This window comes from Corvus kubaryi, unplaced genomic scaffold (genome assembly GCF_017639235.1).
Source record: "Corvus kubaryi isolate FWS band 111438036 unplaced genomic scaffold, C.kubaryi_AGA036_p1.0 37256, whole genome shotgun sequence".
Taxonomy (NCBI): domain Eukaryota; kingdom Metazoa; phylum Chordata; class Aves; order Passeriformes; family Corvidae; genus Corvus; species Corvus kubaryi.
Window position 1 is genome coordinate 7,463,712 of NW_024581076.1, and position 16,609 is coordinate 7,480,320.

General features: G+C 44.5%; 1 protein-coding gene across 6 annotated transcripts in view; it reads right to left on the reverse strand.

Annotated features, from left to right (window-relative positions):
- The window catches only part of ZDHHC20 (zinc finger DHHC-type palmitoyltransferase 20), a 50,032-nt gene extending 34,766 nt beyond the window's left edge, over nt 1–15,266 (reverse strand). The window contains exon 1 of one of the 6 annotated variants that reach the window (XM_042023944.1): nt 15,071–15,266. In XM_042023944.1, coding sequence (XP_041879878.1) covers nt 15,071–15,188 — 118 coding nt within the window. In that variant the 5' untranslated portion in view covers nt 15,189–15,266. Of the gene's footprint in view, nt 1–12,917; nt 12,981–14,678; nt 14,772–15,070 lie in introns of those variants that run through there. The other 5 variants (XM_042023943.1, XM_042023946.1, XM_042023945.1 and 2 more) reach the window with 5 other exon arrangements.
- Nucleotides 15,267–16,609: the final 1,343 nt, after the last annotated feature.

Sequence of the window (16,609 nt, forward strand, 5' to 3'; positions counted from 1 at the left end):
GCCTACACTGAACTTCATGCTGCTGCAGCTTGCCAAGGGACATACAGGAGCAACATGCTGTCACAGCTGGTCCACTGAGCAGCTTACACACTGGACCTCCCAATGTTTTGGGGTCCCTGCAAGATGAAGCACACAATTTGAAGTATATGGGATCACTTTCTACAGAATACTACCTCCAAAATACACCATACAGCCTTTATTAGGCTGGATTCAAATGTACTTTAAAACCCCGTCCACTTAGGGGACAAGCAGAAATTGCATGTTTGACTTTCACAGAGGAAAAAGTTGTCTTAGTTTTGATTTAGATGCCTAGCATGACCCCTGGCAGCAAAGACACTTTTTCCTTCATGACCCCAGTTGCTTGTTACACTTTCCTAGATACTCTTCCTCAAATTGTTGTCTGTTATCTTTCATCTCACCTAGGTCACAAGAATGAAAGAGGCAGAAGCCTACAGTTTATCACAGGAAACAATCCTGCAGACACAGGGACATCATTAGCTGTATAACAAATGAAACTGGGGGAAAATGTCATTTGTTGGAAGCATTCCTCTTGGAGTGTGAACTGATAGAAATGTCAGCTTCAAAAAGTTTTGGAGCATTTTTAAAGCTGCTTCAAGGAAACCTCTCAGAATATCTCATCTCTGAAAAAAAAATATGTTAGGGAGCTGGTTTGCTTTTAGTTTCAGGCTTATTTTCAGGGTTGCTATGAAGTGTTCAAGCATCTTCCAAGTCACTGCATAATAGGAAAAAACCAAATCTCTCTATTCTGAGGCAAAGAGGTGCAATGATCTCCCAAGACCTTGCAAGAGGCATGCTAAAAGACAAGACATTTGCCTTCAAGCTTGGAACAAACTCCCCCCCATCACATCTTCTTACTCCCCTAAAAGGCATGTTCCAACCATAGCTAGATATGCTTCCTGCAGAGGAAGAAATCCAACTAATATAGAACTACAGCAAAGGACAAGAACTGATCTTGTTACGGAAGTGCTATGCTTATTTCCCCATCCACGCCCACAATGGCTCTTAGCAGGAGTCACACTTCGGTTATTACAGTCTTTCCACAAATTTCAAAGTAACATTCACTTTTTGGCTGACATTCCTCAAGGGTGGGAAGAAGGAGCGATAAATGTGCAATTGCATCCCTTCACCAGATGCATAGCCTTAACTTTTCTCAGCTTTTAAGGAAAAGGATAAAAATAAATAATAAATAAATAAACATACGTATGTGTGTATATACACACACGCACATACAGACATATCTATCCAGAAGTTACCGGTACTGAAGTTCAACAGAAACCCCCCACAGGCACTGCCCTGCCTGCAAAGGCAAGCACCACTGACATCATCTCACGCGTTCAATTTGTTCAGAAAATGGCATTTTATTGAAAGTGTAACTTAGATTAATGGTTACATAATTTCCACTTGCAAATGCAGACCTTAATCACTCACAAGAAGCCGGTAGAAACACTACTGATACAAGCAGGACAGTGAGTAAATTTCCTTGAGCAAATACTCATTTGGCTTCTGTTACAGGGCAGCAACAGAACACGAAGACCTTAGCACTTCTCCACTGTTCTCTAAAAGCCTTAATTCTGTGACCTTTCCACTGAGCTATTTCTTATTTCCCAACTGGCAGGCACCCACTAGGTGCTCTCCTCCCTTAACAGCTGGGAGTTGTTTTAGACAAATGACTCAAGATGACTGAGTTGACAGAATCATGTAGTCAAAAGCCAACGCAGGAAGATGCTGCCAGGTCCCTGCTAAAAGGCTCTGGGGGTCCAGCAACCACATACTCAATTGCCACCTGACGCGATGCGCGTGGGAGGGCGGAAAGAGCGTTGCGTCCGTCCTGATTGCCTCCCACCAGAGCTGCTCGGGGGCTGCAGCACGAACACGCTTGGGCACACTCTGACCCACAGTAGTTGGTGGATATTCACAGCCACTCTCACACACAGAGCCGGACAGCTCCTGCTGGGAGCTGCGTCGCCGGGGTCAAAGAGGCAGGAGGGGTCCTTTGTATGGCATTCCGAGGGGTTTATTGAGGTCCCCGCTCGAAGGGACCCAGGGACAAAGAACACAGAACACTGAGGGGTCCGGGGTTTTAATCTGGATCGGCATCGGGGGAGGGCACAACATCAGAGCCTATCCTTTGGGGGCCAGGGGGTGGAGAGGACGTGGGGTGACAGGACAGTGACCACTGGGGAAGGCGAGGGGTGGAACAAGGGAGCCGGGAACCAGTGGGGTATGAAGGAAAGGAGAACTATCTAGAACATGGACTTAAAAGGGGTAAAGAGGGGGTGGTCTTAGACCTCTGAGCCTGCCCACCAGCAGACCTCCACTGTTTTGGGGCTCTGTGGCTCCTTGGTCATTCCTGCAGTGGACTCAACCACTGCAACAGCCACCATGAATGTCCTCTGCAGAAATTTGAGCTATATGAACTCATTGAATATGAATTTGAAGCTATATGTTTTACCTTCATATGGTGCTAGACTGATATATTTCAACTTCAGCTATCCAGGAATAGGACACAGGTTTCCCCACTCCCAGTGCACTGCCAGGGAATTCAGAAAGCAACATTTTATAGAATGGTGCTGCAGAAGTGGCTCCACAGCCCTTTGTGCTGAGCCAGCATGAGGAGTCACATTGCCACACCATGTCCCTCAGCAGCAGCACTGCCTGGGGCTGGGCTGCAGCATGGCTGCACCATAAGCCAGGTCTAACACTACGCTTGTCTCAGCGGTATGACCTGTGGTGGACAATTCTTGCTGCTAGGGTGCATAAAGTTACCCCTCTTAACCATCTACCCACTCCCCCCGGCAGACAAACCGCAAGAGAGAGCACTCGCCTTCACAGACACTTGGGGTCATATTTGAGCTACCAGTGAAGGCAAGTCTGTGTGACCACAAACAGCAGGGCATTGCAGGGCTGAAGGGGGAATGGCAGTGAGTGGCCTCTCACTGTCCTGGGTCATGCACAGTCATGAGAGGGGAAAGAAATGCTGTCAGGGATGCCAATGCTTTAAAGCCAAAGCCCAAAATCCTCACACACCCCGTGCTCAGCAAGAGCACTCGAGAGAGTTGCCTTGTGACTTCAAGTGATCAGAAGATGATGCCTTCAAAGGCACTGCAGGTAGTGCGTGTGTGAGAAATGTGGGGTGGGAGGAGAAAGCAGGAAGAAAATGCAGCGAGGGAAGAGACACTCTGGTACAAAGAGGAATGGTCTGTGTTTTATGACCACATTTCCCAAGCTCATGATCACCATGCCCACTGCTACAGAATTCAAAGAAGCATCATCACACGGACAGATAAAATGAATTAATATTTCAAATAAGGCAGTTCAAGCTGCACTGCAGAATGTTTCTGTTATTTGTTAACAGCCGTTGTTATGATTTGTTTTATGGTTTAAACAATATGAACATGATTCTTTCGCTAGAACAAGTAATTTAGAGCAGCCAGGGGCTTGCTGCCCAGAAAATATTCTCTTATCACAATAATAAAGCAGCTTTTTATTTAGCCAAGGTCTTTTCAGCCTCAATGCAGAGAGTATATGCATAAATACAAACAGTCTACAGCAGAAATTACCATAACCAATGCAAGATACTTCTTGGGTACTGAGTTACATTTAGCAATGAGTTTAGCTATGACAACTGGGAACATTTCTGCCATGTATTATGGGAACAGTGAATTCTGTGCTACCACTTTCACAGTTCAAAAACATAGCTACAAAGGCAGCTGACTTCTGGAACCCACAAAATCCTACAGATGGTTCTTTGCCTCTGCATCTACAAAACATTCTTGAAAGTTATACCAAAGGTCTCCTAATGGTCTTCTCAGCAAGGGTGCCTGCACTTTTTAAACTATTTCAAAACCAAGAGTTACACCTGGTCAGCTTGCAGAAGGAAGTGCCGCCAGGTCTCAGCCTCAGACCCACACTTGCGTCTGTACCAACTCTAGTGTATTAAGAGATGTATCAGCCCAAATAACTAAAGGCTTTTTCTACATATGAAGTTAGCATCCAGCTCCAGCAATGTACCAGGTCTGCTGTCCCTGAGAAGCCCTATTCCCCAATAAGCACTACTCACTTTCAATTTACCATAATTGCTCAAAAACCCCCTAAAGTAACTTGATTTTCTTCAGCTATTTAATCACTATTGACACTGCTCATTCTATTTGCATTTTGATTTATTTTAAACCCTAGCATTACTTCTACACACTTTCTTCAGCTGGTTACTCATACTACTGGACTTCATTTAATTCTTTACCAAAAATCCGGCTTTTTCCTAACCGCTTTAGTGCTCAGTAGCATGGAAGTGCTGTGCATAAATTTCTTCCAATATTGCCTTTATGCTATCAGACAGAGCCAAAAGAAAGCCTGGTTTCCTCTTGAAAGACAAAGAGGGCTCTTACTTGCATCAGTCAGTGAGCTCTGCTCCCTCCGGCACATCAGAGAATAGGAAAAAACAGAATTGACAGAAAGGCATGGAAACTCAGAAGCATCTGAGTGGAGCTAGGTAATGTCCACACCACAAATTAATTATACTTACACTTGAAGGAGAGGTATTTATCCTCAGACTGGCCAGATCAAGCTCACAGTAACACTACACTCAAGTATCTGCACATCTGAAAATGCTTTTTGTGTTGGGAGTAACTCCAGTGGTTCTGTAGTTGACACTACTAGGACACTTGCAAGAGATAGGAGTGACAAACAGGATAATCACCTAGTGTTGACAAACTGCCAGTATCATGATGTTATACAGAGCTGTCTTACACATCCTGCACAAGATTAGGTGTTCTGCAGGTCATACCAGAAACTGAGAGTATATTTAAAGCAAAAACTAAGGCAAGCAAAAATCCCACTCAACCAACATACATTTTCATAACAGTATTTTTCAAGTAATTAACAATTTACCAATTCTTTTTGATAAAAAGAACACTAATTTGCATTTTGTGACTGCCAGTCAATAACTGCCTTGAGTATAAATGTCACTCAAAGCTGTCTTATGGCTCAGGACATTACTAGTAAATCCTTTTACTTTTACACCAGACAGATGACAATAAGCAACAGTCTTTATTTACCCATTCCACACAGCTGTGAGGTATGATAGCAGGAGGGCAGAGGTGTCAGTTCATGGAGAACAAAAATTCCAGACACAGCTGCTGTGACCTGCAGACCTGAACCTTCATCCCGCAGTGAGAACGGTCAGCAGCCGGGAGGGACCTGCATTGCTATTCAGGCACCTTCTTCATGTTTGGCTTCAGACTCTTCCAAAATCAGGTGTTTCCTTGCTTACTTACTGGCCTAGTTTGCAACAAGTGTTTCCCCAAATGTCAGGATAAAATCTCCTTGCAAAACTCTGTGGATAAAGACCTCCTTGTAAATCTCCTTACAAAGTATTAGGCACTCGGTTTTCTGAGAGGAGGATTTTGCTGTCACCAAGTTCACTGGGTAAGGGAAGAAATCAAACTGCCCAGCAAGCTGACCTCCTCCCATGCACTGTGTCAGTGGATTCCCTAAATGAAGGTTCAAGCTTGCAACAGTGGTCAGTTTTGACTGGTATTTGCCACCTGAGGTTAAATAAGGAACTACCTATGATAAGAGCTAATTTTCAGCCAACAGCACATTGGCAACAGAGCAGCCAGTAATGTAATTTAGATGAATTCCTATCAAGATATTAATAAGCCAAACTCCTGGACACAGCCTTTTAAGGAAGTTTTGTATTGAAAAACATGTAATTTAAAAACAAGTATATTAGTTGTGGGAAAGTAGCGATGGGGAACTCCTGTCTTCAACATACTGGACTTGTAAATACTAATAAATATTTAGTATTTTTAAATTATTATTATAAAAATATTTATGGAATAAATAAAGGTTTAAAGACTTCTCATGGTGATTTAGGGAATCTGTTCACAGACGGCTTATCAAGTTGGTTGATAACAAATGCTGCCATCTTTTGATGCTGGAGGCTTTGCTGCTTGTTCTTTTTGTAAAACAAAATGTTATACATTAAACCTTACTTAGACTGAAACATCTTGAGACGAAGCTTGACTGTAACTAAATCTACACCCTCTAGTTTTTTTGCAAAAAAGGAAGAAATAACAGCAACTCCCCAGCAACATTAAAAAAAATCCAGATGCTGCAGAGAGAAAAAACCACTGGTAATAAAAGGACAGAGAGTTATGGATAGAGGACAAGACCAGGACACCATTTTGTTGCACCAGGTCTCATTTAAATACCAGACTACTTAGGAATACGAAAAAGTGAGAGCACTAAGACTGTATGAGCCACTGCAAAGGGATTTTTGGATACTGCAGAACATCTAGACTAAATCTTAGTTGTACTCCCGAGTTAACAGAGGCAAGCATACAAAAGAGCAGAGCCTATCATCTATAGAGCTCTCATTCAGTAACTATTGCTTCCAGCAAATAAATGAAACCAAAAAAATCCTCAGAGCTCACCTGCCTGCTGACAGTTCGCCACATATTCTTGGAAAGCATTAACTTAGGACTCTAAGAAGGTCAACTGGAATACTATAAAACCTAATGCAGTGTGTGCCAAGGGGAGAAACAGTTCTCCCTGCTGCCCCACAGAGATGCATTAGAGCTCCCAGGGCAAAGCACTGGATGTAACACAGCAGGGCTGGCACGCTGCCTAACAAGAAACAAGCAGGGCTTGATGCATGCATGACTCCTACTAAGAGAATTAACTTCTGTCATCTTCCTAGGTGATCACATCCTGTAACACAGTTGCAAGAACATCCGTGGTTGCAGGTATCGAGTAGGGCACTCCGGTGGGAACTTACGTTTGTGGCGTCCAAGAAACGACTGCTGCTGGTTTAACACAGAAGTCAGTGACCACAGTGAGTTATAGGAAGTTAGATCAGGAGAGCGATTACTTCTAAACACCTACAACTAGATGGGAGTTGGCCCAGACCCTTGAACCTGTTGTCTCCTGAGAGGCTACACAGAAACATCGATTGGGATAGGATCAGGGGTGCATCCACTGGCCTAAAGACTCCAGAGAAGCCATGCAGCAGGAGGAGAGCACTGTCACATGGTAGGAGACTATCACAAAACCAGCCAGCTGAGGCAGGGAAGCGCAGCTCCTGAGGCCCTGCATGTGCCTAAAAGCTCTCCCAGACCATTTCTACTCATAAACAGATTCCTGTTTCCACTCTTAATTTGGCAATAGGGTTTCCTAAGTGTGGGAAGTAGTGAGAAACATAGGATATTTACAAGTTTGAGGATTTTAATAGAAAAAAGCCACACAAAAAAGAAAAAATAACTGAATCTAATACTCAATGGTCTTTAAGCTTTCCATTGTCAAAATTTATTATTTGTCTAAATTATGAATTATTACAAAAGTTCAAGCCTACTCACTGCACCACTTGCTGCTTTAGCTTTATCTCAGCAGGTATCTACCATGAAAGACAGCCATAATACCTCTGTATGCAATTACTAAGCTGAACTCAAGCTTTTTAAAAAATACAATTATTTAAAATCCCCCAACATGAAACTTAAGGAGCAGCAGATGAAAACATACACACACAAAAAACATCCCCACAAAAATCCTATGCATACATTGCATCCATTTTCAGATACCCATGTGAGTGTTAGTCACATAAGATTTTTCAAAACAGAACAGAAACCAAACTCTGCTCCAAGTTTTCGGCTCCTTTGCAATGTTCAGGGTAAATCTGCGGGTCACAAACCAACAGATGTGAAAGCCTTCAATCGCAGCGCTGTGGAAATACACTTCCTTTCTCTCTTTTTATAAAATCCAAACTTGACAAAGCTAAAAGCAATGACTACTTGGCATGAAGAATGGTACAGTGACAGGGGATGCATTCACAGCCATGACAAGGCAGTAGATGAGGCACTTGACATATGTTTTAAGTCCACCACACACAACTGCAAACCAGCTTATACAATAACTACCTGCTTAGGTCTCCTCAAACAAATAATGTCTGTTTCTTTCAAGGTTACTTGCATTTAATCTAAACTTTGTTTCATTCTCTCTGCACTGGCATCTTGCCTAATTACAGATTAATTACTTCCAGCTCTAAAATTTTTTTGTCACAAAAAGGTTTAATAAAAGGAAAAAAACCCCAATCCCAAACAGCCATCTCTGTGCTTAGCGCTTCACAAGAGATACATAAAAATCCCCCACACTGCAGGCAAACACACATCGAGATGCACAAGAGAAATACCACAAATAAAAGAATGCTGCTTTGAAACCCTCACTCAATCTCTCTGTAGATTGTATGATTAAAATGGTTCCATGCTTCACATTCAAGACAATGCTGCACCATCCATAGCACCAGAGAGACTGCTGCAGAAACTGCAAAGGCAAAGCATGCTGCTCTTGTAATCCACTTGTCTTTGACAACCTCACAAGACAATTTTAAGAGTCAAAAGAAAAGATGAAAAAGGAACAGATGAGCCATTTGGTCTTTTGGAAAAAAAGGAAAAGCAGAGGCTTGAAATGCTGCAGAGGGGGAACTTGACTTCTAGCACAGATTAGAAAAGATGGTCAAAGATTAGGTATTCCACTGAAGATTGTGGGGAGGAGGGAAAGCAGAAGAGTGGGAAAAATCTGGCTTGTTTGTTTCTTGATGCAGGAGAGGAGGAGTTAAGCACATCCCACAGAAAACAGTTTAGTGAAAGCAGAAGGAGGTAATATTGGGGAAGTGGCTAAAAGAACAAATGAATTTGTTACAATTTCATTATCCCTTTTATACCTGATTCACACCTTGGTGAAGATTCAGCTTACACAAAAAAAAAGTTGTCTGTGCTTACTTCCCAAATGTTTTTATTAAATTTCATACATTCTAATGAGAAAAAGAATGGATACTCATCCTATTACAGAAAGATTATGCATCAGCTGGAAGAAGTTAATGACTGAGATCAAAACTCCATAAAAGCTGTTTCAGGAACCTATAGTTTGTAACACTTGTAAGGAAAGTACATGTTAAACCAGCATAAACTCTTACAGTTGTAGGAAACTGTTGAACAAACAGTGATGTACTGAATGGGTGAAAAATGAACAGCATGAACCCTCAGCATTTACAGGCACAATTTTAGGCAGACCATTAGAATCTCACTCCCATTTTCCATCACTGTCTTGAGTTCCAAGAGTAAAAGCAGGTCCAGTGCCATCCAAGTATTTCAACTATCACAGGTATATGAGAACTCAGCTCTGACAACCATCTTTTAACACTGTAAATTCTTTGATTATGAAAAGCATATTACATTAACTCATAAAAATATGAGCCAATAGAGCACAAATTATTATTTATTGAAATTTCAACAGACAGAAAACCTGAAGTTCACTGTATGTAGAGGGTCAATGACCTCAAAGTAATGTCTACTGAAAATATATGCTGGAAATTCTGGTCCTTTTATCCATAGTGTCTTGCAGGAAAACAGAGACTCATAAGTGATGAAGTAACATAAAACCCCTGATTAAAAATGAAAGTGACATTTAGATCACTGTTCTAACTCTAGAGGCATTAAGAAATCTCCTACTGCTGTTACCAGAGAAAAATTTGAGAGAAGTTATTTTCCATAATATTAAATACTAATTCTATCCCCGCCCCTTCAAAGCAAGAAGAAAAGCTTTATGGTCCACATCTGAAAGGCAATCAGGAAGTACTGCATCATGGCTACAAGAAAGTAAAACCACAGGAAGAGCTCCTGCTTTGGCTCAGACATTTACTCAGCTCCTTGCTTTCCCTAAGCCCCTTCTCTACCCTACTGCAAAACCACCCTGCCCACGGACCAGTTTCAGACAAGTGGCGAGGCTCAGTGAGGGTCTCACACAAAGTGTGCACCACTAAGTTTCATCAAAGCTGTTGGACGGTAGAAGAGACAAACCCACGCTCCCTGGTAGCAGAGAGCTGCTCTGAGCTCAGGTGCTCATTTTCTGCCTAGTCCCCAGAGCAAGCCAAGCAACACCAAAGCCACTGTACCACACCTCTTTTTGACCAAATGGTAATTAGGGATCAAGGAAAGATGCGAACTACTGCAGAGCTGTCAGGAGTGGTTTAGCAGATGCAGGGGCTGGGGCGGGCACTGCAGATAGAGGGTTGGGAGGGAGAAGAAGGGATGGAGGCCTTCCGATGACAGAAAAAACAGCAGACACAAGACAACTCCTCAAGAGACCAGGCTGTTGCACTTGCAACAATTTTTTCATTAGAGGACTGCCAAGAGAGCAGATTGCATTTTCATATAAAAGGCACATGCCCACCTGTCCCTATAAACTAGTATGACCAATACAGTGCAAGGCACCATAGAAGATAATCTTTCTCCCCAAGCTGAGCACTTAGTTTTCCAATAATTTGTATCCAGTCTGAGAACCTCAACAGGAATTCTGATTATTTATAATATCAGAAAAGGCTCTCATTAAAGATGATAATATGCATGCTTTTGCTGAGAGATTACAACAAAATGAAGTGTATGCAGAGCGGTTCCATTTCTCTATTTTTACATTCATGAGAGGCATGTAAACATAGTTAACTGTAACTAATGATCTAACCTGTTTAATTTCCTTTCCTTTTCTTGAAAGGTAACCCTCTTTTCCTACGGGAATGCTTTTTACATGTTTAATGTGCAAATGTTGTACCTCGGTGCTGATACTTCAGGTTTTTCTGTAGCTTGAAATCAGAACTGCTGTTGGTACCACCTTACCATTGCTTGAAAGATATTGCATTAGCATTTTCAGTAGGGATTTCTTCTGGAGGAGGCAGATGGAATTACCTTCTCTCTGTTTATGCAACAGATTCTTCAGATGGGAACATTTCAACTGATCACCATGTGCTTCTCATAAGGGCCGTGCTTTCGGGAAATCAGAGCTTGCTCCCTACTGACAAGAGACATTGCAGTCTCCTGGAACAGCAAGGAGTGTAATTTGTACTATTAACATGAAGTTATGCATTCTAAATTACAAACTGCTTTGTTTGCCAGGATTTTAGACACCCTAGACATTACACTATATCAAAAAAAAGCAAACCTTCTGCAACTAGATGCTATGAAAAGAATACACAACTAGTTACTCCCATAGCTTTCAAAATCACAGTCTTCCATACTTTGCAGAGCCTGAGGCATGAAAACACTCATACATTCACATTATGTAAAACAAGTGATTATTCTTGAAACTCCTGGCCAAGGGGAAGAATCAGGGCTGTGATTTTTGGAAGACAGAGTTTGCAGTGTAGAAGTAAAAAGCTAAGCTGATCAATTTTTAGTTTTTTACTTTTTAATAACACCAGTCAATACACTTTAGTTAGGAGCTGCAGACAACTCAAAGTTAACTTCCTCTTCTTTTTCTCAGTGCAGGACTGCACTACCAAAGTCTGCTAGTGTTTTAGCAAAAGGGTTGCTATAAGAAACAAGCGGGCTTCGCCCACCAACTCCGACTATGTACGTCAGAACAGTGTCCTGTGACCACCCTCTGACCAGTCTGTATTACAGCCCATCACCTACCAAAATGTCTGGGATAGATAATAAGATACAAGTCACCCACAAACGAAAGAGAACCACAAGAGAAGCGCTTTACTCTTTTCGAGCATCTGAGGGATGTGGTAAGCAAACACAATCAGTCCAATTCAGCAACAGCATAATATAGCCATTGTTTTACAACAGCAGTGTTAAAAGCAAAACATGTTTTGGTAACACGAAGGAGCACATGAAATGGTTTTAAACTAACAAAAAGCTATTTTGCAACATCCTTCATGTGTTGTGAGGTGTGTTTTCTTGCAAACAGAGCTCTGGGCAAGTTATGTGTGAAAAGAAGAAATAGTCTAATAAGAAAGTGTTCATTCAGATTTTTCTACTTCAAAGCACTTTAAAAAGCCCTCTGAATGAGATGTTGCCTTGAGTCTTTTGCAGTTCCTTCGGTTACATGTGTTCACCGAATTTTTACACTCTGCTGACATTCCCTCAACTTAGACACATTTGGCTGTTTTCACCTTTCCAACTAGTTCAATAGCTAATTTACTTGATGGATCACACAGCAATAGTGGTCTAAACAAGCCAGTGTTCAACATCTTCAGAGAGACAGAAGGATGCTGGCAGTTCCCATGGGAGGAAAACAATAGACAAGCTCATGAGTCTCCTTTCATCTTATCCACACCAGTCCTCCTCGGTGTTCACAGCCAGTATGTAATATAATTTAGGGTTATACAAGAGGCATAACCCAGTAAATACATACTAGCAGTGAATTACAGGGTAAGCCTGAGTCCATCAGACACCACAAGACACTGAGCAATATCTGCGCACCCCATCAGAGAAGGGTGGGGCAAACAGCACAGAGAAGCAAAACTGAAAGGAAAAGGCTGAGGTGACAAAAGAAAAAGCCCCAACTTTACCATCTCCTACTTTATTAGGAATACTTTATGATACTACACTAACCCTGGCTTCCCACTTGATCTAATAACTGAATATATGCTTAACCTTTAATAAATGACCAAGGACTACATGGAAAAAAACCCCAAAAAACCAAAAAACCAAACTAGGAAGAAGTAATAATTGGGGAAATAAAGGCTTTTCCTCTTCCCATTTCCTTATCAGCACCACATCTTAACAGTAATCGAATTTTTAAGAATAACCTTTGAGAAAACACTGGTGTCTGTGGGGTTTCAATTTCACTTTTACCCAGTATTTACTCGAAATTTTCTATTGTGTCTCCTCTTTTCTAAAGCTTCCTTTCCTCCATCTCTCTTTCCTTTATGAGGCACACATCAGCCTGTTACCAAAGCAATAAGCCCTGCTTCTGCACCCGCCCCATGTGAACATCTGCAAAGGCCTCATTCATTAGCCGTGTGCTGGAGGGACATCCTTGCTCTTCTTCTTTGTAGCGCACAGTGCAGTAGCTCCCAAAACAAACAGAACATAGGGAGCACCGGCAGAAAGAAAGCATACCTGCCAAGACAAGCAGAAAATCCTGCATTTTGCTGTAAATCCTCTCAGTCCTGGTTCGAACTCAACTGCAGAGTAAAAACATGCAAAGGAAAAAAATCCACAATGCAAAAAAGACACAAACACAAAATCCTTTTTCTCTCCCTTGGTGAGATGACTTTTTCTCAAGAGTGTAAACGAAATTCAACTGGTTAAAAATAAACAAACAACAAAAAGACCCAAACTCACAACAGAAAAAACTCACAGACAAATAAAATCCTTGGCCATCAAGCATGATTCAGGCAAGTAACAACTGAAAAATTCAGTGACAGCAACAGAAGTCAGTAAGTACTTTGCTTATTAAATGACACTTTTTCTTAAAAGCCTGTATGTGCAGACATTAATAAAGCTGGTTCGTGACCCAGAAGTGCCAGACTTAGAGATGCAAAAGTTCTCGCATCAACAGAAGCCAACTTTCTCAATAATTTTCACACAAACGAAACCCTAATGAGCTCAGAAGGGCTCTTTGCAGCTTCTCTATCTCTACGATAGAGAAATCATTCACCAGCACCCAGTCCTGACCCACTCGGTGACCAAGACACAGAGCTGGGACTCAGAGCTTGAGGCTCTGTTCCCAATTCACACAGAGACCACCTGTGCGACCCTAGGCAAGTCTCTTAATCACTGAGTTTTTGTTCTTTTCTTAGGAATAGCCCTAATCTGCCTTTTGTCATACTAATTAGACTGTAGTGGGTACAGAAAACCTGTAAAACGTGAGTCTCACACAGCCCCTTTCAGGACTACTGTTACAGCTACCCATGCCCCAGACCTCCAGTAGATTGACTCAAATTTGTTTTCAAATGTTTACAGTTTTAAACATGATTTCCCAGAAAAGTTATTTATTCACAAAGACAACTGAACAATAGTAATTTGGCAAGTTTGGATACACTGACATATTTGCAACTCTCTCATGTCAATATTTCACATAGTACCCCAACATGCATTATTTTACATCTATGTCTCTACTATTTAAAGTTCAAATAACATTTTTGCCAGTGGTTCATGTTCCAGTCCAGATCTCTAAATACAAAAGGCTGTGAAATAACATCACCATACAGAAAAGTTATCCAAAATACTAAGCCATTGCAGAAAAAAAATGAAAAGATTATTTCTCATGGAAGGCTGGCTGTACCAGTTTACACAGATATAAAGTACATGCAAACCTTTTTTTTTTCTAGCTAGGATATCAAAGCTAGGATATCTAGCTAGGGATATCAAAGCATGTAGTTTACACAAATAACAAGTAGTACCAGGACCTACAGATACTAGGCAGACCTATGTGTAACTTAAAATAGTTCTTCGTACTTCTGAGGTCCTTCTTCATTTCAGCTTCCTCACTTAAACACGCCAAATGTCCAGTAACCCGTTCCTTAGTTTTCCTATGCTGCTTCCGAGTTTCAGCAAGTCTGATGAATACTGCACATCACAGTTCCCCTCCATTTACTCAGCCCAGAGAAAGCCAACATCCTCCTGAACTGAACTTTCCTCCTGAAGACAGTAAAGGGTAAATATCACCCTGACCGACATCGGCTGCAAGTCAGATTTATATAAAGATGAGCCCTCGTCCAGAAAGCCTCGATACGGCCTGACAAAATCCCGTAAGCCCTAAATCCTTTCCCCAGCCCGCTTAAGTTGGATGTTTCCAGCCTCATAATGCTTCAGTGGCACCCGGCTTCTTAATTAAAAGGAGGGAGGGGACCCCCCTATACACCCATAAGGAGTTACCTGATACATCAGACGGATGAACAACAGTAAAACAGAGGGGAAACTCCTCCCGGGGAGCCACGAGGGGCTGAGCCCTTGAGAAGTCCCTGTCCCCAGACGAAGCAGCTCGGACCCCCTGCCTGGGCCTCCTCCTCTACCCCGAACCCGTTCCCCGCGTCTCCACCTGCAGCCCCGGGCCGGGACCCCGCCGCCATGAGGCGCCTGAGGACGGGAGGACAACAGGTAAAGCCGGCCCAGAGGGAGCGAGGAACCGCCCGAGGCAGGGTCTCCTCCCGCCGCCTGAGCGAAAACCTGAGGCGGGTGCAGGGAGACGCGAGCCCGCCGGGGCGCAGGGGAGGAGGCGGCCGGCGGAGGGTCCTCCCGGCGCCCGCGACTCTCCCGGGTCCACTCACACACACACAGCTCCACCACGTAGGCGTAGTAGGACCAGGCCACGACCAGGGCGATGAAGGCCACGGGCACCCAGGCCAGCACCTTCTGGCAGCACTTGAGGACGTGGGACGGCGCCATCTTCCCTGCCGGGCACCGCGGCAGCGCCGGCGCTGCGACGGGCAGGCGGCGGCTGCAGCTCCGACCGCCGCTGCGGAGCCGGCCCCGGGCGGGCCCTGGGCGGGCCGCAGTGGGCGGAAGAGGGGCGGCCCCAGCGCCCGCCACCGCCTCCTTCTCGGGGCGCCGGAACGCCTCACCGGATCACAGAATGGTTAGGGTTGGAAGGGACCTCGGAAATTATGCCGTCCAAGCCCCTTGCCAAAGCACGGTCACCTAGAGCAGGTAATACAGGAACGCGGCCAGGTGGGTTTGGAATCTCTCCAGAGAGGGAGGCTCCACGATCTGCCTGGGCAGCTTGCTCTGCCACCCTCCATGGAAAGAAATCCTTCCTCATGTTGAGGTGAAACTTCTTGTGTTTTAGTTTATGGCCATTGCTCTTTGTCCTGTCATTGGGCACCACCGAAAAGAGCCTGGCACCATCCCCTTGGCACCCGCCTTGGAGATATTTATATGCATTGACAGATCCCCACGCAGTCTTCTCTTCTCTAGACTAAACAGGCTCAGCTTTCAGTTTCTCCTCATAATAGAGATGTTCCAGATCCTTCATCATCCTTGTGGTCCTCCACTGGACCCCCTCCAGGAGCTCCGTGTCTTTCTTGTACTGAGGAGCCCAGAACGGGACACAGCGCTCCAGATGGGGCCTCAGTGGGGCTGAGTAGTGGGGGAGGATCCCTCCCTCGACCTGCTGGCCACTCTCCCCGATGCATCCTTCGCCATGCACCTCGGGGGCCCTCCGCCTCCCCCTGTTCGCACCGGCGGGGCCGTGTTGGGGCGGGATCCTCCTCCAGTCATAAAAACTGGTCTTGAACATCCAGGTTTTGCTCTTCTCCGCGGTCCTGGCCGGGCGCGTCAGTGTGGGGCAGGAAGGCGGTGGGACAGCTCCGGGCAGTCATCCCCGGCCGCTGCCGGGCTGCTGCCTCCCCCTGTCGCCGAGCACTTACACCGCTCAAACAGCCTGTTGGGTGCCGCAAAGGGAATTTATGAATGACTTATTGCTATTTGTTTTATCGGCTGTTTCCTGAACGGCGGTGAGCGCCTGACAGCTGCGGGCACGCCGCGGCCTCGGGCGAGCACCGCCACCGGCGGTGCCTTGCGGGGCTCAAGCCTCTGAAGCACCTGAAATCTTTAGCCTTACTCTAGCATTGCTGTGGATGGAATCCCGGGATCGGAGCGGCCCGCGCCAAGACAAAAATCCCCATCTCCCTGCCGAGTGACAGGCTGCTCGCGCCGGCTGCGCGTCCCCAGCCCCAGGCGGCTCCCGCGGCGCTCCGGTGCCACCTGGCGGCGGCAGGAGGGACCGCCCGAGCCGAGCCGGGGCTGCCCCGCCCCGGGGAAACAGACAGCATCCACAGGGAACAGACAGCGTCCCATCCATGGGGTAC